Source organism: Pseudopodoces humilis, chromosome 1, assembly GCF_049639895.1.
Source record: "Pseudopodoces humilis isolate 2021_Gansu_Grassland_sample_001 chromosome 1, ASM4963989v1, whole genome shotgun sequence".
NCBI lineage: Eukaryota > Metazoa > Chordata > Aves > Passeriformes > Paridae > Pseudopodoces > Pseudopodoces humilis.
In genome coordinates this window covers 98,464,433-98,490,332 of record NC_142200.1, presented here as the reverse complement: position 1 = coordinate 98,490,332, position 25,900 = coordinate 98,464,433, and the positions used below count along the sequence as shown (strand labels likewise).

General features: G+C 36.1%; 1 protein-coding gene across 3 annotated transcripts in view; it reads right to left on the bottom strand.

The window, feature by feature from the left end:
• Positions 1 to 25,900, bottom strand: part of POU6F2 (POU class 6 homeobox 2) — a 308,170-nt gene that overhangs the window by 41,163 nt on the left and 241,107 nt on the right. For all 3 annotated transcript variants that reach the window (XM_088060556.1, XM_088060564.1, XM_088060566.1), the window contains one exon: positions 11,805 to 11,951. In XM_088060556.1, coding sequence (XP_087916682.1) covers positions 11,805 to 11,951 — 147 coding nt within the window. The remainder of the gene's footprint in view (positions 1 to 11,804; positions 11,952 to 25,900) is intronic.

The following is a 25,900-nucleotide window of genomic DNA, read 5'->3' as shown; positions in this document are numbered from 1 at the left end:
ACTTATCTTAGATGAGATTCGGGGTTTCTTATGTTGTATCTGGTGAACTGAGAATCAGTTAGTTTTATTCTCTTTGGACCTTTATGAACTATAACTTAAATTTAAAATCTTATTTTTTCTAAGAAGCCATTAAATATTTAATCTCAGTCTCCAGGCTGATTTTTATCTTGGCTGTTGTGGCAAAAATTCTCAGATGTGGTAGAGAAGAATGTGGTGCTTTTTGCTAGTATCAATTACATACTAATCTCATTCAAAGGTGATGATGACCTTATGATTTATCTAACCTATGTGTGCATTGATTCTTAAACTTTCTGCTTTAGCTGAAGGAGTACGTTTCAACATTGAACACAAACAACAACTGTTTTCAAATTCATGTGTCTACTTGACATCAAAGATAGATGGTTGTCTCCTACAGGTGTCTGTACCTGAACAATAGGTGTGACAGCTAGGACATTTTGGTACATCAGGGAAAGGAGACATGTTCTCCTGGGTATAAACAGACTAGCCAAGAGACCAACATTTACATTTAAACATACAGAGTGGTGCACTGCAGTTACTAATAATAATTTTAAGAGACTGTAAATATAAAACCCATACATCAGGATCTGTACACTTAAAATTAAGAGATCTATAATGGAGATACCAGAAGATGTGATTTAAATACCTAAAGATGGAAGCCACCTCCCAGGGCTTTGGAGGGGTCTGTAGAGGCAATGTTCATGATAGATGTCAGGAAACACATAGACTATGCCATCCTTTGGGCATATGTTGGGAAATATTTCCCCTGCAATTCTACTAATAAACCTCAATTTTCTTGAACTTCTAATCACTTCACTCTGATCTCCTGGGCAGAGCTATCAATTGTACCAGTCTTAATAGTACCTGCTAGTAGTGAAAGGGTAGAGTGTTAACATCCAGTATCTTTTAACTCTCACGTTGCAGTTATTCAAGAGTACTTACATTTTTTGTGGGAAATCAAACCCCTAGGAAAATACAGGCCTAGTTTTCTTCTTCATATATTTATATGGGGATTAAATTAATAGAATGCAGACAATTATGGCCTGTGTACAGTCATGATTACACACATCTAAAATTACACTCGAGATATATCAGAGCTAAAACAGAGCAGCGCATCATTTTCCATGCCAAGATGAGAACATTTAGTTTATTTCCATTTGTCACCAGAATAAAAAGTCAAATGACTCCAAAGACAGAAGCATGACTCAAGAGGTAATTAATATATTTAGAATCTTGTTTCCCTGTGGGTGCTTGTATCTCTTCTGAGGAGATATGCACGAATTTCCAGGTAAGCATACATTCACCTGAGTATGTGTCTATATGCACACATACATGTGTTCATGTAAGTGGGAAGCAATTCAGTTGAAAAGAATGTTGATATCTTCTCCATTTGAAATGTTTGAGGATTTTGTCAGAACATGGCACTAAGACACAGAGGGAAGAACATTTTTCTGGACTGGCTATGGGATGCCTAAAGGAATATTGTTCCATGTCTGAAATGGGACTAAAGATCTTTGTTTAACTAACTGAATGCCAGATACACAAGTGAGGCAAAGAACTATTGCTAGGAAAAGAAAATGGTAGAGACAGGGGAAGCAGAACAGAAACTAGAGAGTTGAATACCTTGGGGTGTCTGAGGATGTGTCACTGATGTAGACCAGACACCTGTTCACCCATACTCTTGTTTTCATGGGTTTATGCTTCCACTTATGGAAGAAATCAGAAGAGCAAAACCAGAACAAATGAGAACAAATTAAGGCTAATAAGAAGAACTGAGAAGGAAAGAAGAAGGAAATTTTAGCATGGCAAGTGGTGCTGATTCCTCCTTAAAACTAGTACACTGCATGAGTCTGATACCATGTTTTTTCTTTGAGTCTGTCTATTTGTGCTATCAAATAAGACATAGCTAAATGAACAGCCCTCAAAGAAGGGAGTGGATTAGGCCTCTGGAGATGACGACTAACAAGTTAAAATTAAACTTCTTTTCAGTTGGGCTGCAGTGACCTATTTATACAATTTCTTTCTTGCTAGCTAGCTAGCTTTTTTAACATTACAAGGTGTACCTGGCCTCTCTCATCTCTCTCTAAACTGTCTCCCTGATGTCCTGATCACTCTCTGATCTATCTCTCTATCTGCTGGGTGAATGCTAATATGACATATCCAACCTCTAAAACAAACCATTTATTTTGAAACTTGGCTATGTCAGAGCATTTGATGCGTCAAACATGAAAATGAATGTATATTTGGATATTGGGTACATCATGTCTTGATATTAAATTATCCCCTGAAAAAAGGATTGATTTTTAAACTGGCAGGATATATGTATTGCTTCCTTGAATCTCTAGCATGAAGCTAGACATGAGGGGAGCCTAGCAAAGGTTCTCTATGAAGCAGAAACAGAGTTGCTCAAGGGCTCTGAGTGTTTTCTTTATATTAATAAATCCTTTGAGCTTACGGAAGGAGATACTGTCATTCTCTTCCATTATTATGTGACAATAATACATTAGTCTTCTATGAGAGATACTTATCCTAGAGATAATATTTAATTAATGTGCAAAGAAGGAAGTTTAAGTGAAAAAGGTACTTTTAAAATCATATATATTTAATACATTGACATAGATATTTCAAAGTCCTTTTTTTTCCCCTTTTGATATGTGGGCCATTTGCATACATACACACTGAAGCCTACCACTGTCAGCATCTGAAAAAAAATGACAAACTGAAATATACTTCAGGAAAAATAGATCCAGTATCCATGCACGGTTAGGTGACTTTTTTTTCTGCTTGAACTTTCCCTGTCACTGTTCACAGTTCAACACATAGGAGAAGGCATAACACAATTCTTCAGAATAATCTAGATGCAAATCAGAAGACAGAGAAAACTTTCTCTTACAGGACAATTCCAGTTCATTGTGCTGTTTGGAAGCTTGTGGATTTGCATGCAAAAGTCATGGGTCTGCATCTGGCTGGTTATTACTATGAATATTGCATGAATATATTTCGGTGGTTGGCTTACTACCAAATGAGTCAATCAAGTATTTCTGTAATATTCTCATTATGTGAACACTACTTGGGGAAGACATATTTCTTCATTTTCAAATTCTTTAGATATTGGTAATCTATACTCCTCATCCTTTCAGATTTCAAACATATAATGATGAAACAGCAAACATTGGAGTACAAAATCTTTCCTCATCTATATATTTAAGACATACAAATGTTAAAACAGAAGCACAACAAGAAAGACAATGGCCTTCATTTATGCATGAAGACTTGTAACTTTTAAGAAATTCCAAACCTCACCAAAACAGCAGGAGTGCTTTATCAGTGCATAAAGGACCAAAAATATTTAGCATTTTGGATTAAATTGCACTTTTGATAGAGCAATCTGGCTTCTTTTCCTCTTTGCCTAAACAAGCACTTTTGCTTTTGTTTATTCTATCAAAGCAAATTGAGCAGACTGTAAAATTCTGACACAAGGATAAGGCATATACATATACAGGATAATTTAGGTAAAATCTAAATAAGACTAAGCACCATGTTAAACAAAGAACTACAATTTGAGGTTTTTTCAGAAATTATGAGGCACATTTAGAAAGATAACTCAAATTCTCAGGTTTGGTCCTCTATTGCCTCTGGTTTCCTACAGCCTCTCTATAATCCACCCTGCATAGCACTCCCTCAAAAGAAGAAATCCAAAATTAAGAATCATCTTAGCTTCCACTCTGATGCAAGTCTCATAGAGGAGGATTTCCATCATCTCTGTTCAGACACTGATGTGACCTCAAATTTTTCTCAGCTTCGTCAACTCCTGAAGTGATGCAATATTCCTGAGCACTTCCACTGTTTGGGAAACATCAGTAACATAGAAAGCCCTTTTCTTGATACCACCTACATGCATCAACTCTGTCCACTACTTTGATTATGTCATATTAAAGAGTTTTCAATCTACTTAGGAAAACTTCAGTCTTTGACCTCAAGTTGTTCTGTGATCTGCTTCCCAGGAATCTAAATGGCTAGCTAAAACTCGTGGATGAAATCTATAATTACCAAATTCAGTCTTCCAGGGTAACAACAGTCAAACCTCTGCACACAGCAAAGTTTGCTCTAAGAGGAAGGTCAAGGACTTGGATTAGATTCCAACAGCAATTAAGGAGCATTCCTGTGTTTATTATCTTTGGCTTCACCACATTCTGCTGCAAAAGCTAATACATTTCTTGTTATCTGCCTTTCTCTGGTGCAAATATAAGCAATATGCATCTCTAAGAAATCCCTTCATAAAGATTTTAAAATCTAAACAAAACCAAAACTTTAAAAGTCAAACAAACAAAAATTCCAACAAAGACATACAAAGCCAAATGTCCTTATCAAACATGCAATGCACTATTCTACAAGTTTCTACTGAAAGGAAGACCAATTCGTGACTATCACTAGTCATGTTTCTTAATGCTTTACTGGAAGGTGATAAGATATGATGATAAGGAGAGCAGTGTAAGAACCTCTGTAGAGCAGAAAGATTTCATTGACTGTGATGTATGTCACTGGTGATAACAACGAAAATTTTTCATGCTTATAACCACCTCATGATGCTAAGATGAACAGATTATAGGAATGGTAGGTTCTTTTTTTATTGGTTAGCTTTCATGAAAATGGTATTAAGGTTGAACTAGTAGTAAGTTTGGTTTTCTCCTCCATGCAAAAGTAATTAAGAAGGCAATGACAAAAGGACAGTTATGTCCAGTACTTCTGACTTGAAATAATTAATGTAGAATAGTAACACTTTCAAAAGTGCCTAAATGCTTCAGGCTTTTAAGGGTCTCTTCAAAGTATATTTACTCCACATAATACAGTGTGTTAGCAAGACCCCAGAGCTATTAACTAATGAACTAGATCCTGTGTCACCTTGTTGAGAAGCAGAATTAATTAGTCCAGCCATAACAACATACTGCCGAGAGTTTTGGCTTCTTCAATCTGTGCTAGTACAGCACTGAGACGTGCACATATAAATGAACTGTCTCTGGCAATTTGCTTGCAATGCTGTGTTACAGTGCATAGACGTGCCTTCAAGCACTCAGACTCGTAACTCTGATCGAAGGAAACTCAGGCTTTTACAGGTATGAAAGCTGCTTTTGAAAATAAGACTTGGGCACCTCTGAAAAGATCTATGTCCAAGACACAGTACCTTAGGCAGAAATCCAGGCAAGAGGCTACAATCTGAAGTGTGAAATTTAGTACCAAAAGTAGTATTTGTTGCAAGTTAGCTAAAAGACATTAGAGTGGCTCTTCTGGATAGATGTGGATCATTTCCAAGACTGATAGAAGTTTCATTACACAATTATCCTTTCCATTTTTCAGTGATCACTGCCTAAAATAGACAAAAAAGGCCAGTCAGCTCTTGGTTTAAGTTAGACTCACTCTGCCTCAGTCCATTTCCACTTCATGAAACAACAAATTTGCATGACCGGAGAGCTCGGTCCTGCATTTTTTACGTTTAGGCCACTGTGGATACAACTGATAGAGAAATAGTACAGCAAAATAAAGACACAGTCAGCAAAAATATGTTAAAAGAATTATTTGTCTTTTGATTCAAATTCACATGGGAGGTAATTAAACAAACATCCTCCTCCATGTATAGCTGTGGGGAGAAAAACCAATTGAAAAAAAAATTAAAAAAAAATCTTCCCTTACAACTGACCTTTTCTTTTTTTTGCTTTTCTTCCTGCAAATGGCAAAACCTCATGTATTCAGCACAGTGAAACTTTGAGGGGGAAAAAAGAGTCAGACTCCACCCAGCAGAAATCCCATACATTAATGAGGGTCTGTCAAAACAGAATCTCCTGGTAAAGGGTTTTCCAATGAATGTTCTTAAACACTGGTTTTATTAGACTGTTAGAATCCCTCCCTCTAGCATCTCCCTCAAAATGTGTCTCTTTTAATTTCTCAGGCTTCTAACGAAATATTCTTAATATATGCCATTCTGATACCACCAAGTCAGATTTCTGTAGGTCTTAGCCCAACGAAGATATTAGCAGTCACTACTTAAGCAATTATTATTAAGAATTTTGTGAACATTTGGATGTTGTGTGGGCTAAAATATTAGCAGTTACCATGTATTAAAGCTGCATAGCTGAAAGAGATATTGAAGTGATAACAAGAAAGAGAAAAGAAGATTAAGGCTAATGGACATTGAACACCTGAAGAACAGTATGAATTGCATATATTCAGGAGGACTCTAAGAGTCTTACACATTTCAGGACTTTGAACCTCCTAGAGCTCCTGGAAGAATTAAAAAACCCCAAACAACATAAAACCCCAACAAACAATCAACGTCCTCCTTTTAAGTGTGTGAGGAGTCACAACTTGCTGTCTGTCCCAATGGCAGCTGCCAATTTTCTTGGCTAGTGTTAGAAAGAAAACTAGGTCACATAGCAGTCTCTACACATTTCTTGGTTGCTAATTCCACAGTACTAACTCTGAACTTTAAACTCCAGATATTGAAAAGTTCTTACATCTGTGGTTCTAGAGAACTGAAAGTCTTACAAGCAGCTTTGCATATACATACTCATTTGCCCACCATAGCATACTTTACCAGAAAGAAAACAGGAAAAATTTTGGAGTTGAACAAGGACAACAGAAAAAAATTTGTAAAAATCGCCCAAAATCCCCAAAAAAACCTCAACAAAAAGAACCCAAAAAACCGAATGACAAGAAAACCCCACTCAATTATTAGTATTAGTCCCTTTGATTTTATCTATGCACAAAATTATACTATTGTCACTTAATACATACTACAGGGATCTAACAGAAATGGTTTAAATCCCTGTAAAGGTATACATTCCAGTATTGGAATATTATTATTTCTATTTAGTTGAAACAAAACTGAAAAACAAAAGTTAGTAACTAATCAACTAACTAACTAACAAATTCAGGCTTTCTACTATATTTTTTCTCACCTGTTTAAATTGCATTAAAATGTGCCTTAGATTTAAAAAGAGTATTTTCTTTTGGAATGGGGATAACCCAAAGTGAACTTCATCAGAGCAGAAAGAAAATGCTACAAACACTTTTCCACACCATTTTATAATTACCTCACTCCCCAAAAGAAGGTAATGCCTTTGTCTATGGGAACAATGATGTCTTAGTACTGTGGCCTATTGCATATTTTCCAGACTGTGGCCTTGGCCACTTAAACTGAGACAAGACAGCTGCTCTGCTTAGAATCATAAACTTAGTTTGCAAATAACTGTCCTCACTTTAGAAAGAAAGTAGTTACACAAAACAGTGAGAATAACAGTACCTTCATGTAGACATGTAATAGTTGGGAAGACAGAAATTTCCTTCACCATAAAAGATACTTTAGCACATTCCAAGCCAGTCGACAATGAGGACAATGTTAGTTTTTAAAATCCTATCCCTGTTGTTATTGCACATGACATTACATTGTACTGTACAGAGTGTGGTGATGAGAAATTCCCTGCTTATTTAATTGTGATCCTTCAATGAATTTGAAAGGGAGCACTTTATTTCCATTTCTTTAATTTACTAGTTCTTTAGCTGATGATTTTATTAACTCTTGTATTTGAGAACTGATGCTTAACAAAAAAAGAGGAAGGAAAAAAGGCCCTTGGCAGTATTGTGAAGGCCTGGAACTGAATAATGCACTTTAATAATGAGGAATAGAGCTATGGCTTTTGCTGATGGCTGTGACCGGCTCTGTGACCTGATTATGTCGCAGAGTGTCAGCAGCTGAGACACTACAAAAGGGAGCGCATCCCATCAAATCTATCTCCATTGTAATCACTCGCACTGCTGAGAGGCTTGTTAGGAGCAGGGAATCCATCAGGCCTCATTAGCACCGTTTACCATCAAGAAGCTCAAAGAGCAAATGTGTATCCTCTCATCAGAATAATGAGAACCAAAGTACTCCTATTATCTAATTGGATCAACAATGCCTCTCCCTCTAGTTTCCTGAGCCACTTCTGGACTACAACACTCAAAAATTAGTTATTTTTTTGTTAAGTACCAGGGTGGACATGTGCTTAAGATTTTTCTTATACAGAAGATTTTCATATCTAAAGAGTAAGGCATGGGCACAACGAAGCCAGAGTTCCTTCAGGAACATTCTTAGATTATAATGAAACAATCCCAATTAATTCACTGTTCAATTAAAGTGTGGACAATACAATTACACCATACAAACTTAGATTTCCCTTTTAATCTCTCAGGAAACAGACTATTGCCCTCTTTATCCATAAGGCAGTTCATCATGCCAACTGTTATCATGCTAGCCTTTTCTTTTATGGTAAAATGTTATTTTGCAACTGCTGAATTTAGTGCCATTTTTTTCCTGTTAGACAACTCCCATCTTTCCAAAAGAGAAACTAAACTTACTCAGTACCCACAGTTAAAATGCATTTGATCCTGCTGAAGTCAAGAGACATATATGAATGCAACTGATAATTAAGAAACCATATTAATCAGCCTTACTTTCATATTTCTGTGGCTTATTTCCTGACAAATATTATGACAAGAGCCAAAGCATACATTTCACATACTTGATAAACATAGTAAAACCAACACAAAACTCCTGATTTTTTCTTTCATTTGCAAAACCAGCATAAAAAAGAGATATGTTGTGTTTTTATCGGAAGAATCCAAGGGCAGCAATGGCACTAGGTTCCTACTTTAAGGGCAGGCTGAAGCTGAATAGGTAGACAATCTCTTTGAAATCTACTGACAGGGTGCAATCTGGCAAATCTGCTGTCCTGGCCCTTAAATTTAAGAAATGAAAGCCCAGTGCTGCAAACACTTCCTGGAAAGTGCTGAGGGCAAACAGAATGTAAGCAGTGTTACATGGGCCAATAGCTCTTCATAATATGCCTCTGAAAATGAAAATTTGATTTAGAGTCCTCTACCTGTACTATATCAAATTAATCAGGTGATCTAATCATATTGTTTCAATGGATTAAATCTCTTGGCTTGGTCTTGGGAAGCTCTGGTATTGCAGTTCATATTGCCATCCAAAGGAAGAAAACATGCCATAAATAAACATGCCATAACAGTGAATTCAATAATTAAGTAAATAACAAATATGTTATAAAAAATATTGTTAATATATATGATTTTGTTACTGTAATTGTAAGAACTCCTAGACTATTGGGAATTAAGGCCATGCCATATGTCATTTAAAGGATCATTTCCCTTAAATTTGCCATAGGATCTTGGATTTGACCTAGAGCTTAATGTCTCCAGGGATTACTGATCACCATATATTTAGGTAGACACATGGACATTTACAAGCCCTGAATTTCTGCAGCAGAAACAACGTGTCATTACAAAGATTGCACGTACCAATATTCTAGTAACTCATTCAGCTTTATGTTTTTGGGAGTGAGTTTTAGGTATCACACTTGTGATTCCTTGAAGGGGTGATTGTCAAAGGGCAGATTCTTAACATATGGTGCAAATCTGGTTCTTTAGTGACTCCAAGCAGATTATTCAGAAATGGAGCATTTCAAATTACTATTCATTTATGCTCCCAATTTTGAACAAACATCTTTTCATTCTTGGTTAGGTGCTATAATTCTATTAATTTGAAGGGAATGTTGTTTAATTTCTGGAATGCAGATAAATTATACTGACTAGTCCTGTTTTAAGGCAGAGTGTTCTCTAAGTAAGATGAGTTTATGCTGAATATTATAAAACTGTGTGTTATATTACACACTTACTATCAATATTTATCTATATCATGACAAAGTCTGCAGTACTGATTACAAACCAAGGAACATTTGCAAAAACAAGTAATAAAATTCAACTCTTATTTAAAAGACCAAGGCAGATAGCCAGGTGATGTAATTTTATTCCAACAACTGGGAAGATTGTTCCTTTCTTTTCTCTGCAACCTGTGGAATTATTGGACTTTACATTATATCTGGAATAAACAAGACAGCCTGAGTGAAACTTCCATCCAGCAATATCTTCTTAGTAGTATTTTTTTAAGGATACAATGAATAAGGATACACACAGATTATGTTTTCTGTGGAGAACATGTAAAGGAAAAGCTATAAAAAAATTAGTCTACATTCATAACTTCTGCTCTTACAATGAACATCTTTGTCGAGTGCCTCATATGTGAGTGGCGAATGTGAACCATTTCTGGAGCACAGAGGAGATAAAAACAAGCAGGCTTCTAGGTTGGAGCTGATCTGACTATGAGTTATAGGTATTATAACCAACTTTTCTCCCAAACCAATACCCCATCCCTCCAGAAATCTTAATAGGCTTTTGAGAGCCTCCATTTAAAGCTGGCTGCATAAAATGATCCTTTGATGAAAAGGGATTGAAACAAGGGTTAAAGTAGACATTGAAAGGTTATTGTAGAGGGCACATTGTTCATACAATCCTCCTTTAATATGTGTGGTGTGCACCTGCGATAAGATGATTCATTAGATAAGGCCTCACTTTGACAAGCTCCATCGTTCAACCCTCGGGGTAGTGATGGAACAATTCTGCACCCACCCAGTAAATATAACAAGGTCAGCATTTTTTTTTCCTGGGACTTGGATGGTGATAGTGAAGCTCAGGAAGCATCCTTGTTTATGTGTCCTGTTAAAAAATCCGGGGGGATGTGGGGGTCCTATAAAGTGTTGACTTCTATTTTTTAATGGGCCAAAATAAAAAACCTCACTCTTGTTCCAATTAACTAGCAGAAAATTACCAGGAGAAAAGAGGCTCTTCCTTTTTTTTCCCTCCTCACTAGTAAACAGTAGGAGTAGAAACTAAACTTTAGATTCACATATCATCCAAGCTGCATTATTTCAATAAATATTTTTCAAGACCTAGCATCCACATAAACACTGTGGATATCAGTCTACGCCCAATTTGTAGAATTTAGAACGACATGCAAATTACTCAGTCACCAGTTATATTGAGAGATTTTTTTGCAGAGAAAGAAGGCATTGTGTTAATTTTAGCCTTAATAAATGCAATAAAGAATGAAACTGGTCACAATCTGAAAGTCACTTAAATATGCTGTGTCAAAGGAATTATTTTTGTATATATAGATTCAGATGTGTATCTTTCTGCATCATACTAATACTGAAACGGAAATGGTTTGAACAAATAAACAGCTTCAAAATGTAGGTAATGCATAATCTCTCTCTTAGACACAGTAGCTCTTAAACAATGCTCAGTTACTGTCTGGAAAAATATTTTAAAATCAAAATAATCTTCCAAATTTGCATACAGGCTGGCATATTCATTGCAAATTGTTTAACATAGCTAATAAACAAATGAGTAAGCCACTCAGATAAGTCCAACCCTGATACTTCATTAGAATTTATTTTCCTTTACTAGAAACATTTAATGCCTTTTAAGAAATTACGTAATACAGAAATTCCATAGAAATGCAAAAATGTGAAGCACATTACTGCTTCAGTAAAGGTGTCTATTATTAGGCATATATAAATGGAAAAAGTATGTGTGTTAAGAATCAGTCCAGGGCTGCTGGACTTCTAAAATACCATGGTATTGCACTATTGCGATATTTTTAGAGTTTTAACAAAATAAAAGAAACCCTTAGCCTCTCCTAGCTTGAAAACACTCTTAAAGAGTGCCTAACTTCCCTCCGTTTCTCAGACTTTCCATTTCTTACCTTGTCTGGCAAATCAATATTTATTTATCTTCAACATGTGCACTTTTAAATTGCTGTCATACAAGCGGAACTCATTTTTGTCCCAAGATCAGCCTGCCATCAGAATTCACTGTTTGCTCCATCTTCTACTCACCTGTCCTTGTGCATTAGTGACGAGCTGGCCTGTGACCCCCTGAAGACTGGAGAGGGCGTTTCCAAAGGCCTGGGAGTTTGCTATTGAGCCCATGGCTGCTGCTGCAGCTGCTGCTGCTGCTTGACTTGCTAGTGGATTATTAACCAGCTGGAAAAAAAAAAAAGGAAATATCATTATAAAAGCCATGATAAACATATAATGCTAAGTGGATAATATAAAAGTGACAGCACAGTAACATTTATGTTATTTTAATGTTTTTTACCCACTTAATTGTGTGCAAAAAAACTGTAAAACTGTCTGCTCCAAGAGCTCAAGTTTGAGAAGTTCTTACTTCTGGGGCTTTGAAAAGAAATAGTTTTAAAAAAGGGAGAGGAAATTCCATGTTGATGTTGAAGAATAAAATTCCCCTTTTTAACCCTATATTCTCTTCCTTTTTTTTTTTTTTTTTAAATTGAGTTATGCTTGATGTGTTTCTTTAGGCTCAAGTTGCCTATGCCACAGGTGCAGCAGCTTTGTACTGCTGTAAAGAGTAATCAGTGAAAGATTAGCACTTGATTTGACTGGGAGTGGAATGTTTACTTGGGGATATTCAGAGCAGAAACTATTTTACTGATGACCCCAAACCCAAGAAAAGTCTGCAAATCCTTTTAATTTTTACCATTAAGTAATTTATCTCCATATTTAGGTAAATCACAATAGAAGACTCAACCTTGTGAGGTCAGTAGATATCAACTAAAAATTCAAAATTCATTTGCAAAATAAGCAACATGTTGCTTCTCAAATATGAATGATTAGTCCCAGGACTCATAAATTTGAATATTTAGGATTCATAATAATAGGAAATAATTTGTATTTCCTGCTTTAGTCAATCCTACCAGAATGCTCCATAGAAAGCACAGAGCATGGTCATGGCTTTCATCTTAGGAGACTAGGGGAATCCCACAGAGGAACACTCCTATCAACTCCTGTGCTTATCAAGCATACAAAATATGTGTTCCTATGTCATGGACATGGCTTTGGACATGGCTTTTCCACTGGATTATTGTGACGTTTCTTATCCTTTCCGAAGAAAGGACAAACTTTGAGCCAAACACACAGGGATGACAGTAAAAAAATGTTGGGAACCATCATCACTTGGACAGCTGTCTTGAGAGCAATCAAATTGAGTTCAAGAGGCTGAAAATACATTTTAGAGTGTCTTTGCCTCCTAAGAACCATTGCATTATAGCAGAACTTGCAAAATACACATTAGCAGGGTAGAGCAGCCAGAAGTCTGAGGGACAAAACAGTCTAGGGACATTTTTTCTTAGACTGAGATGAAAATGCTAGAGATAACTCGGAAAAGCTTTATGTTTGAGCTGAAATTAGTAGGAGTTCTAAGTCCTTAGATGACAAGTGAATTATCAATCTTTTAGAAATGGAGACTCACAAGCAGCAGTAAGGGATATACTCCATAGACAGGCTCTGCTTCAAAATAGGTTATAAAAAATTAATCAGTGATTAGTAGATGTTTTAAGCATGTTACAGATATGAGTAGTGTGTATGTTATAGACGTTTAGAAGCCCATCAATAGAAGATGTCAGATATGGTTATAATCTATGCTTATAAGAAACCTACTTGTCTGTTGGACATTGCAAAATCTACAATTGATTGGTCATACATTAAAACATCTATTAATCATTCATTAGCCTCTCATGAAGTATTTATAAATGCAACCTTGATATAAAGTGTTGCTTAAAGGGGTGTCTTGAGCACATCCAATCCCTCTAGAAATTGTAAAGTAAATAAGTAAATAAAGATTAGTAGCAATGCCAGACAGAAAAGATGACATTGTTTGGAGGAAATATTTTGGTTTGGAAGAAATTGTTGTATGAATCTCTAAAAGCAGTTTAGAGCATCCTATGGCAAGAAAATTAAGCAGGAATAAAACACAAAAGAGGAAAATTGCAATGTGTGCTTGATTAACAGTCTTGATGAGCTGTCAGCTCAGTATAATGACCAATGTGAAACTCAGTCCCTGAATGCAGACTGAAAGAAATTCCACTGACTGCACAAAGGTGTGAGTGCAAAGGTAGCTGATGCACTTTTCAGTGATTTTGGTGGTGGTGCCTGAGCACAGCAGTCTAATTACAGAGAACAATATAAGTAAACTGGTTTGTTTTCTGCTCAAAACAGTGGCTTTTTTTTTTATTATCCCAAACAGAAGTTGGCAAACCCTAGTTTTTTATTTCACAGAACTTTGCTGACAGTACTGGTACTTGAAGAAATTTTCTTATAGCAGTAAATACTTGGAGAAGGAAGGGGCAGCAGCATGAGCGTAAGACTTTCAGAAAAGGTCTTCTGCAATTGTATTAGCAACCCACAAATTACTGCACCTCTGATCCTACAGCATCTGACTGCAGGTATAAATAATAATCTTTGGACAGTTACCCAACATCAGCTAATAAACTGCATTATCTGCTATATTCAGGGCTTCAGAGGCGTGCAAGAACAGCTGCTTGGGAAGCATAAATAAGCTTGTAAATCTGGAAACTACAAAGGGTTAAATCCTTCTAAAAATCAGACTATCACCTTCTAGAATCTCTTTTCCATTTTTCTTGCACCAGCTTTCAAAAAATGTACATTTTCAAATACAACAATAAAATTTAATTACAACAAACCCCGGAGACACTCAGGATTGCTTTTAGTTGCATCACAGAGATAAGCTACTTATTAAAAATGATGGCAAAGGCTGTGATATGCATAGGTACCCCGCATAGTACCATGTTCCAGGAAAAAATACAGGGAATGGGCCAAATCACAGGGTAAGAGACTTCAAAGTGCATATGAAACCACCCCTATCTATTCATAAGTCTGATTAAAAAGGAGAGGATGCATTTTATTTTGAGTGCATTGGGGAGCTGTTGACTGCAAGTTATGCTCTATTCAATTGACCCCTTTTATATTGTGTGCAAACTGGGGATGAAGAAATATATCTCATTTCATTATGTCTGGACACCAAGATAACACATTGAATCTTCCTTTTATTTAAAAAATAAGATCTTTAACTCGAGAGGTTTATGCAATTTCTCAGTGAAGGCTGGATCCCTAAGAATACATGTTGGAAATATTGGAAAAATATTGTGAAAAATCCCACGAAAGGCTCTACCCATTTTGTTTCTGTATTTAAACAATTTTAATTTGAAAGGCTGAAATATTTGGAGCTGTCAATTCCAGTGTTCAAATCTCTTCTCCAACTCAAAACACCAGCCATAACACTTAGTAATAGTAATCTTTGTTTAAAGTAACAGGCCAGCCCTCTCAATGATGCCTCTGCTAATGACATGGTTTTATGAGGAAGAAAATTTTATGAGGAAGAATCTTCAATAACTGAGTAGATATAGTAAATTTTTCTGAATTCCCAAAGCTGAACTTTTAAAGGTAAAGCATATGAAAATTGTCTACTTTAAGCCAGTAAAAGCAGAAGACATTCCAGTGCAGCACACAGAATTCACACAAATAAAACTTATCTGAGAAATTCAGGTGGATGAAAGAGGCACTATTTACAAGATGCTAAAACTTTGCCATGCAAAGCCAGAGTTTCTTTGGTTAAGAAATAGTCTTCAAAAAACCCAATTTGAAGAAAAGTGTGTTAGACTCAATGCTGCAAGCAGCTTTCTTGAGAGCCAAAAATACTTTTTGCTTTTGGAATAATAACATCTTCCTCTTGATATTGAAAACTAACTTAGTATTTCATTGAACTTGGTGTGAGAAACTGACCAAGCATTCATCTATCTGTTGTTGAACACAAGATCAGATTTGATAACCCACACAGTAATTTTACCTTGTAAAAGTCATGTCCTACTGAACTTTCAGTCTCCTGGTCTGGAAATCAAAGAGTAAGTTTTACTCATTACAGTATCAGCCAGTCAAATACAAAAAAAAAAACCCAAACAGTTTTACAAGTGAAAAGTCAAGACATTTCAGGGTGCCAGAGCATCACAGGAAAAAATGGGAATGTAACTTGAAGGGTAAAGACACTTTACACTCTGCCAGTATATAGATCTTATGTGTTTTCTACAGCACTTGTGGGGGAAGCTGAGTAAGGACATGCTGCTATCTGAATGCAGCAATGGAGAATATGAAGGACATATTGCAGAGTAACTTCAGGCATAACTTCATTTTACAAAATAGTATTAGTGTTTTTCAGGAAGACTGTTAAAAATCACATTTCTGGATATCTCCTAGAGATGGAATTAGTGTAGAAAAGTATTACATTTGATTAGGGACCAACAGATCTTCAGTCTCTTATGTTCTCTGACAAACTCTTCTGTAGGGAGCATCACACTACTAGATTAGCTGCTGAGATTATTTGCTTAAACCAATGTTTTCCAAGGGAAAACAAATATCTCTAACAGATGCGAAGAATTCAGCAACGGCTCTCTATCTGAAACACATGACATTTTTCTTTTCTACCCATAATGAGGGAAAATTTTATTCACAGAAATGAATTTTTTATCACCATGGCATGTGCTTTTGTAGGAATTTTTAGACAAGAATCTAAAATTGGAATTTTATTGTATTTAGCTGATGAGAGAATTACAGGTTAAAATTCAGTGGGATTTATTCCCAGCTTTTCTCAATGGCTCGTGAGACAGATTCTGGGTAGCAGTCACTGGAGCCTAAGGAAACAGGCTGTTTCATACTGAGCACAGGCTCCTGAGGATATTGATACCTTCTTTGTTACAGTGACTACCATTATCATATTGGGTATAGATGGAAAGGTTCTGGTGGTGGAGCAGCTGCAGAGGAGGGGGATAAAAAAAAACAGAGGAAACAGCAAAACAGAGGGAACAGCAAGGTTAGAGAAAGGAGAAGGAGTTGTCCCACAGCAGTGAAAGTGTCCCCACTCTAGTCCTTGGAGGACACTAGAGAAGGCAAATGGGTATTTCCTGATGAGAACTGTGATCTGTGGAGTGGCCATGCAGGAGCAGGGGAAAAGTGTAAAGAGAAAGGAGCAAGAGAGGGGAACTATTAAGGACTGACTGTAGCTCTGCATTGAGAGTGGGTAGAGAAGTCAGGAGTGAAGGACTGAAGTCTGGGAGAGTGGGGAGAAAAGCTGTTTTAATACTTGTCTTTGTTTCTCACTTAATTGTTACTGTTTTTGAGTTAATTACCCCCAAGCTGAATCTGTTTTGCCCTTAACACTGACTGGTAAGCAGTCCATCTTGACCCATGAGCTTTCTCACCCTGCTTCCTCCCCCATCCCACTGAGGCAGTGACTGAGTGGCTGGGTGGGCATTGCTAACCCACTGCACCCCTACATGACAGTAACTGGAAACTATACCTAGAAACAGCAAGACTCAAGTGTTTTCCATACCTTGATGACACAGAATTCCAACCTAGATACCCATATACTTGGTTTCTAAACATGAGTGAATTGAGACAGAAGTGCAGTTTCCCCAAAAGTCACCATTAGCTCTTCTGGAAAATTCTTTGCATAGTGTTAATGCTTCGTAATTGTTTTCAATACATATGTATATACCTAGTATCAGTTGATTCCTCCCTGAACTTACTTAAAATCTCATGGTCCCTGAACAAATTAAAAAAAAGACACTGGAAAGACTTCTTCAATTGAATCCTGGGAAAGCACCTAGACACCACAGCAATAAGTACCAAATAAATTATCATAATAATCAACAAGATCACCACTTAGCACTTGTATAGAATTGTGGGTGACTGAGCTCTGTCAATTTAATTTATTGTTAGGATTTAAAGTAAAATTAAGTCAAATTTTGAAAAATCCTGTGACCATGCAGATCCCAAGAGAAAATATATAGACAACATAAACCAAAATGTTGTTAATTGCATCCAAAGAGGTGTTATGAGCAAACATTTTGGAAACTGTCTGGTTTTATACTTATCAGTTACTTATCAGTTTTAATGTTAATCTTCCCCTCCCTCCCTCCCTCCTTCCCTCCCTTCTTTTTTGTTTACATAATTGGATAATTACAACATTTAACTTTTGTAAATGAACATCAGGGTAAAATGTCTAATAAAATGGCTGTCACAGAGCCTAGTCATGCGTAACTATTTGAAAACATGCCCAGCAGGCAAATCTCAAATTATGGAAAAAAAAAATTAATCTGTCAACATTTAGTTTTTGTACACAGTTCTGATATGATCAACCTCCAAAGTGTACAATGTAGTTATAATATCCAGACCTATCCAACAATGTCTGCTAATTTTAAAAATGGTTGTAGATGGTTAGAGTTCCAAATAGGCTGCTTAGACAGACATTTTAGTATATTCACATGTATCAGAAATTTATGTGCAGCGTACAGTGTAGAGACAAGTATATTGAAATATCTGAAAGCACCGACTTGACAGAGACACTTAAAATATCTGGTTCTCACAGATACTTAGTCCGCTCATTATATGCATTATTGTGGTTGAGCTATTTGCTGTCTAAATCTATGCTGAATTTTCTATCAGAAATAAGTACTGATAGTGGTATCACTGATGCGACATGACTTGACTCAATGCAAAGCGACGCGACCTGAGGTGATTGGAAGTACGCAGCGCTCATGTGAGCCTTGATATGACATGGATAGAAGAGGATGCACAAAATTTCTCACAGTATCTTTGTAAACAAGGTGCTGCTGGTCAAATTTGAACCAGTCTGAAAAACTACAATAACAATTTGCAAAATAAAAAGGGTTCATTTCTTATAGAGCCATGGCAAAGCAAATAAAGAGCGGACATCACTTCCAGGTCTCTCCGACCAAACTAATGGAGACATGAATAATGAAGAACACATCAGGGCACAGGCTAAGAGGGAGCAGACACCACCCCAGCCACTTTAATTTCTGCTCTGTTAGAGTCAGATAGAAAAGAGAGGAGACGACACTAGAAGAAAGGGATCCTCATCGGGTCTAAACCTACAAGATAAACTAAATTGAAGGTGTCAGCATGTCTGAGGCTGGGTCTTATATGTTTATACAAAGAGTGAATATATTTAAATATTTTTAGTATCTTTAAATGCAAATAACTACAAAATGTAGATGACTGACTGCTTTAGCAGCAGGTCAGTACCTAAAGACTGACCCTAGACTCCTGTGTTGTAGGTTCCTGACTGTCCACATTTATAACTTAAGAGTTTGAAATGTTCCAGATCTATTTAAGCTGCTACACACTAAACAAGATTTCAGTTAAACAGAGGCATCTTGGTTTTGTCTGATTTACTTGGTTTTGTCTGATTTTTTCTGAGCTATTTTTGTGTTTACATAGTCTTTAAAATATCTAAAACTGTTTATTTCATGCATGATGCATATATACTGTGAACAAACAATATCTGAATTAAATTTGGAATCACTAATAATCATAAATTGTATTGGTACTTATAAAAGAGGAATGTGTGCTGAAAAAATTATCTGTAATCTCTAGTTTTCTGAAGTAGTTCCCATGTGTTGCAAGAATGAAAGCAAAAAAGCACATTCTAAACTTTTTTAAAGGGGCTGCAACACACTTCATTTCACATTGATTAGTTTCTTGGTTCCTGTGTTTGTCTATTTTAGAATGATTTATCTGGCTTCTGAAAGATGCTTTCCCTACAAGAAAAATGGTTACTTCAGGGTTCCCTTGCTGCTAAAAGCCCAGAATCTTATCAAAAGGAAATTGCCATATGTCTTTTTTGGATAGCAGCCCGGCACTTGGGTCTCAGTGATCTCTGTAGAAATTGTGTCAACGGTGAGACACACAAGATTAATCTCTTTAATCTAAAACATTTATTTGCCTTTAATTTGAATTTGTGAATGGCATGTGCACACGTAAATATGACCATTTGCATATATAAATGTTAAAAATGCAATGTGAGGTCACACCATGTTAATATGACACTTCCTGTTAAGAATTTGTGAAAAATATTTCTGAAAGTCTTGTCTTGCAATACAATATGCAGTCTTAGTATGTATGCCTGGAACTGTTTATTCAAATATTCATATTAAAAAACAAACTTCGAGGTACAGATCCTGTCTTTTGCCCTTTGAAGAATAAATCCTACTTAATACTTAGGGACACATTGTTAACTGAGAATATATATAAAGCTTCTTTTAAAATTCTGTGTCAGCTACTCTGCAAAGATCATAATTTTTGAAGCTGGAAATACATCTGGATACTTTGGTTTATTTGTAACGTAATAGCACCACCAAATAGTTTTGCTTTCATGTAAGCAAAGTGCTTACCTTGAATTTTTGTTGACCTGATTGTGCACAAGATCAGATCTAAAACTGTAACTGTGTGGAATATTTTTCTTTTCACTACTTTCAGCTCCAAACTGGACCTTACTTGATGCACTGATACATGATATAAAGTTGAAGGACAATACAAATGGCTCCTTAGTGCAGTAGGCAGATTGCTGTCAAAGATACAAGTCAATCCAACATCTGAATCTGGTTCTTTATACAGGTATCTAGAAAGATGGAAGGATTTAATTATCTGTGTTTGCATCTGTTCACCCCAAAGTCAAAGTGACATAAAAAGCATAATTGAAATGATGTTTTTGGGAAGTACTCTGTTTTCCAGGATTTGTGAAGAATATATGAGATACAAAATCAGTTGAGACACTGATTTTTAATTAGACATTTGAGTTTTGCTGAAATCTCGGTACATAAAATGAAATTTGAGAAGTATGAATAAAGTTGAAGAAAATACTCAGTTTGAAAACCTTGATATCAAACATTTCCAATAAAATAAATATGAGATGTGAATGATAGCCACTGAAACAAATAAGCTGAGTCAAGCTTACAAAAGGGAAGAAAGCATGCAAAAAAGGACGTTTGGGATCCCTCAGCAGGATATTGTTAATATTTTCTGTGGGCACTCTTTTTTTACTTTAGTACAGTTCTGAATGCCCAGTGGTGGACTGGAAGTGTGATTTTGTTTGACTCTTTTCTGTCTGTCAATGGGAATGGTACTGCTGCTACTCCTTTTTTAAAGATAGAGCAATAAACACCTCTGAGCCTCCTTGCATGACCACTGTGTCAGCATATTGCATTTCAGATGGTAGCAACCCTCTGCCACATTCACATTTGGATTGCTTACTTTGAGGATAAACATACCAGAAAACATTAGATAGCACAGGACTGACTACTGCAATTTGAAGCCCCTGTTTATAATACTTATGTACAGCCAGTGCTGTCTTTTTCACCAGCAGTCCTGCTCTGTAGATAAAGACACATGTAAATTGGTAATAGGTGTGTATTTAACTTGCCAAAAATTGTGCCCTCAATGCAGCTTCTATAGGAGAAAGACAGAAGGGTTAACATGCAGCCATGTAGGGAACACGTTACATTTGCAGCCACACGTGTAACTTTTCCACAGAGAACTTCTCTCCTCCCAGGCCCTTCTGTCCCATTTGCTGCTATCAGGAAATGTGCTACCAAAAATGAAGTGTAAATCCTGTCGCAGAAGCAGCACATGCCTGCAGTGTGGGGCTGGGCTGTGCTCAGCAGCAGCTGGGCAATTCCAGATTTAATTTTGTTAATGTTCTTCTAAGAGGTATAGAGAATGTTTTAAATGTACCAATGGCTTTGAAAGCCTTTTTAATTTGCTTGGTTGGCTTTTGGTTTTTGTTTTTGTTTTTCTTTTTTTTCATAATCCACCCACATCTCACCTTTTGTGTGATTACTTCCTGGGTTTTACCTTTTTTGGAGTATATTTTTTTGGGTATATTTCTTTTTGCTGTGATAGAACCCCTTTCTGCCTTTACCTACTTGACTCCTTTTCTCTGATGTCTTATCTCCAGTATCAGCTACTTTTCTCATGTCACTCTGAACATGGTCACAATAGGTTTTCCGTATGGGAGTTCACACTGAGCTGCAAAAGAAGCAGTAAATCTACTGTATCTGTAATGCTGCCATATTAATTCCTAATCAATTTCAAAGCTGTATTTGAAACTCATATATTTCACCTCAGCAAAATCAAAATAATGTCAAGTTGCCAACAGCAAGTGAAACTTGAAAATATAATTAAAAACATATAGGCTAGGAATGTATTGTTTCTGAGATCTTTGCAATTGTCACTGTGCTAGGCACTATAAATTGATGGCAAGAGCGTATATGAAACTGAGACCCTCTTATAACAAAAGCTCCATATTGCTTGAGGTAACAGAAGAACTCTCAGATGAATGTGAGTGATGACTTCAAGGATAAACTGTATAATTTTTTTTTTTCCTGCAAGAATCAGCTCTAAATTTGTTAAAATCTGATGCTGAAATCGTGCAAAAACTTAGCTAGCCTGCATGTAATCCTAATGCAGTCCTGGCTAAATTTGAGAGTTTGTGCTAGTGTGTTCTTGTGAAAGTAATTTTTCTGTTTCACAGATAAAGTTGCAGTGTGACCTTATACTTCATGTTATACATAAAATCACACACCAATATTAATTTATGCCTATGGTGATATTACTGTATCTTAAACAAAAGACATAGCAAAGTTTAGCTCCTACCACCCCCTCTTTTTTTTTTTTGGTTTTTTTTTTTGCATAGAGACAGAATGTCAAAACTAATGCCTATGTTATTACTTAATATCTGCTACTGTCTGGATGCATGGCCTGGGGAAAGTCTAATTACCATTTACAATAAATAATTTCCTCCATATTTATTATCAATGGAAATCTACTCATAGAAATTCAGCCAAGGAATTCTGTTATACAGGCAAAAATATGTACTATCTTTCAACAGCAGCTCAGCTTACAACCTGAATGTCTGTAGCTTTTTCATTAAATTCATTATTGCCTTATTGTACCTAGACTCTTGTTCTTCCATAAGGCACTGTCAATAGACAGACAGATGAATTTCTTCATGTTCTAAGTACTTTCTACTTTTATCTGTTGACCAGATTCACAAAATATTTATGGGCCCTGTAGCAATTCTTGCGCTTTACAAAACAAGGGATTATTTTGGTGCTAAAAATAACATAAGTTCCAAGTTCTTGGTCTGATTCTGATTTCTTTCTACCGGAATATAAATCTGATCAATTTTAATGAGGTCAGCAGAGTTGCAATTAGTTAAAACAGAGAAATAACTGTTAGAATCAGTCCCTTCAATTTCTTATGGGATTCAAATCTGCAATAAGGGGGAGGAGGAATGATTCTTTCACTTGAAATACTAGAGTTAGTTAGCTAATTACATTGATATTTTGTTTACATCAAATAGTCTCACCAAAGACCTGTTTTTTTTTGTTGTTGTTCTTCTGTTGTTTGTTGGTTTTGGTTTTTTTTTTGTTTCCATTTATACCTCTATAAACTGTTTGTTGTTTTTGTTTTTGTTTTTTTTTTTCCATTTATGCCTCTATAAACTAGAGAAGCATTAAAGTCAGAAGTCAAAACATTGACACCTGCAGCTGTGGAACTAATGGATTTTTTTGTTTGTGGATGAAAAGTTTCCTTGAAACACCCTATTCACCCCCTTAAAAACAAACAAACAAAAAATCCCAGCAACAAAAAACAGTCCAGGCAGACCTGGAGTGGGAAAAAATTGAAAATAAATAAATTTCAGGACACTTGAAACATTCAGTTCAGACCAAAATGGTTTCTTGAAAGGAAATATAAAATGGATCGCCCTCACAGATGGGTGTTATATATAAATTAAGTGGAAATACTTAACTTCGAAAAATCATTCTTATATGCATTTTCTTAATCTCATCTATTTTGGGTTGGGAGCAACATATACATCTACCTATTTGCCAAAATATACCTTTGGAAATGGTGAAGTATGCAGACCTCTTTGCAGTCACTGGTAGTGGAGGGTGCTGCTGGTAATTGTGTCAGTAAAAGGGATAAGCCAAGGGTCAGAAATGTTTTTGCAGACAAGCTAGTCAGACAGTGCTGCTGTTCTAATGCACCTCCAACATGTTAGAAGCTGTGATGAACTCAGCTTGAGTGCAATTAAGGCAGAGTCTTTTACTGTGTCTATCACATATGTAATACTTGTACAGGCAATAAACGTCTAAAATATGAGGTATGTTCTGTTTGCTTTCCAAACTTAAAGCTGAATATATTCCCCTGAAAAAGAAATTTCACAGAAGGCACTCACCTATTAGAAACCGTGTCAGGAGAGGAAAGATGAGCAGAAAAGGGATAGCCTAGTTTTAAGTATGTATTAACTGAACACAAAACAAGGGTGCAGTTATTCTGTGTTGAATTGTGTCCTCTTTCAACAATGGGAATCAGGAGGCAGGTAACAATCCTAGTTTCACCTTAAAGAGACAGACAAGGACTATGACCTGCAGAAGACCTGATGATCATCAGCCAGCTAGAAGAGAAGAACAAGCTCAATAGTCTAAACTAAGCCGGAAATTGCTATTTTTGCATGGGTCAAGGAACCAGTTTTTTAGTTGTATCAGCAAGAAAGCAACCTGAGTGTGCTAAAAGGGGATTTCCTTTCTTTTTCCTGAAGAGTAGGAGACTGCTGAGCATTGCAGGTTGCCAAGCCATCTGAACCAAGATCTTCACGGAGAGAGAGAGAGAGAGAGAGACAAAGGTCCATTTACCACGTTCACCTATACTAAAGGTTTCCCTGGCATTTCCAGTTGTGAATCCCATACTAAGGAATATCAGAAAGCTTCTTTTCCCGACTGTTCTGACAAAGACCTAAAGCACATTAACCTGATATACAGCTAGAACACCAAAATATTTCCTTTGATTTCAATTACATTCCTTATTTAAATCAATGTCCATGAAATCAGACCTCTCTCTCTCTCTGTTCCTAATATTCACCTAATATTCAAAAAATAACATTGCTCTTTAGAGCCATCAATGTAACAGGTGGAGTCCTACAGAGGTCAGTGTAATTGCACCAGTTTAGACCAATGCAGAATTTAGTGCATTGATGCTGGCATGTGAAAAATAAATCAGAAATTTTATGGATATTAAAAACACTGTTAAACCAGGGTGTTTTATACAGTGATTATAAGGTTATTTCTCAGTAATTCAATCTACCAAGAGCAAAAATATATCTTTTATTGCTGCCTATGATGGTAATAATTCTCCCTGGCATCTGTAAAACCAACAATAGCTTTTCATTGATTTTGCTTAAAAGGAAAGTTCAGGGTTAGAAAATAAGTATTTCATGTGGAAACAAGAAAAACTTTCCAAAGTATATGTGATGGAAATAATAATAATTATGTTTGAGAAGGAAGGAAGTCATGTGATTAGGGTCACTGGGTAGAGATCTAAAAACCTCACCAGGGGTCCAATTCTTCCATGTATTTCCATTTCTTTAATTTCCTGTCTGAAAAATAAAATAAATAATAAAATTCTCTTTCTTTCTCATTGTTTGCTTGTTTTCTCATTAGATAATACATCTGCAAGCCCATCAAGACTGGGTTACATATGTCCACACACCAAACTACAGCAAGATCAAAGATAAAACAGATCTTCTTATTTCAGGTTAAATCTGTATATGGAATAAATTTTTCTGTTTACTACAAAGTACACATTGATTTATGTATTTACCTAGTGTTTTTAGCCACTGTCATAATATATATCCAGGTAATATTAATGGAGACAAAAAATTTCTCTGAGGTGCAGAAATGAATGTACATCTAAGTCACTAGCAAAGCTCTTCACAAAATGTAGGTTTTTAGCTAAGAAGCAGGAAAATGGTAAAAAACAAGAGGCTTTGTCAATGTGAAGACTGACTTTACATAGGGAACTGGTAAATCCAGGAGAGCCTTCTACATAAGTCTGGATTTGCTGCTCTTTTTAAATTAACTGGTTAAAGTTTGCTGGTTTACATTATCAGATCACCCTGCATTAAAGAAAGCCTTGTCTTAGCTCTGAAGTTGTAATCTGATAATGTATGCATTATTTAGCAAACACTAATTTTAGTCATTAATGTTCTAGAAACTTTTCCTAAGATAAACCAATTACACAGCTTATCACTGCAGTTGTGGGGAAATTCCCAATGCTTCCTAGCATTCTTTCTGGTTTTCTATTTATTCACACTCCTGCAGTAAATGTCACATATGATACTTAGTTTTTATTTTTATTTATTAGTTTCTATTTTAAAATGAAGGACAGGAACTCAAACAATGCTAATCTGATCTCTAGACCTAACA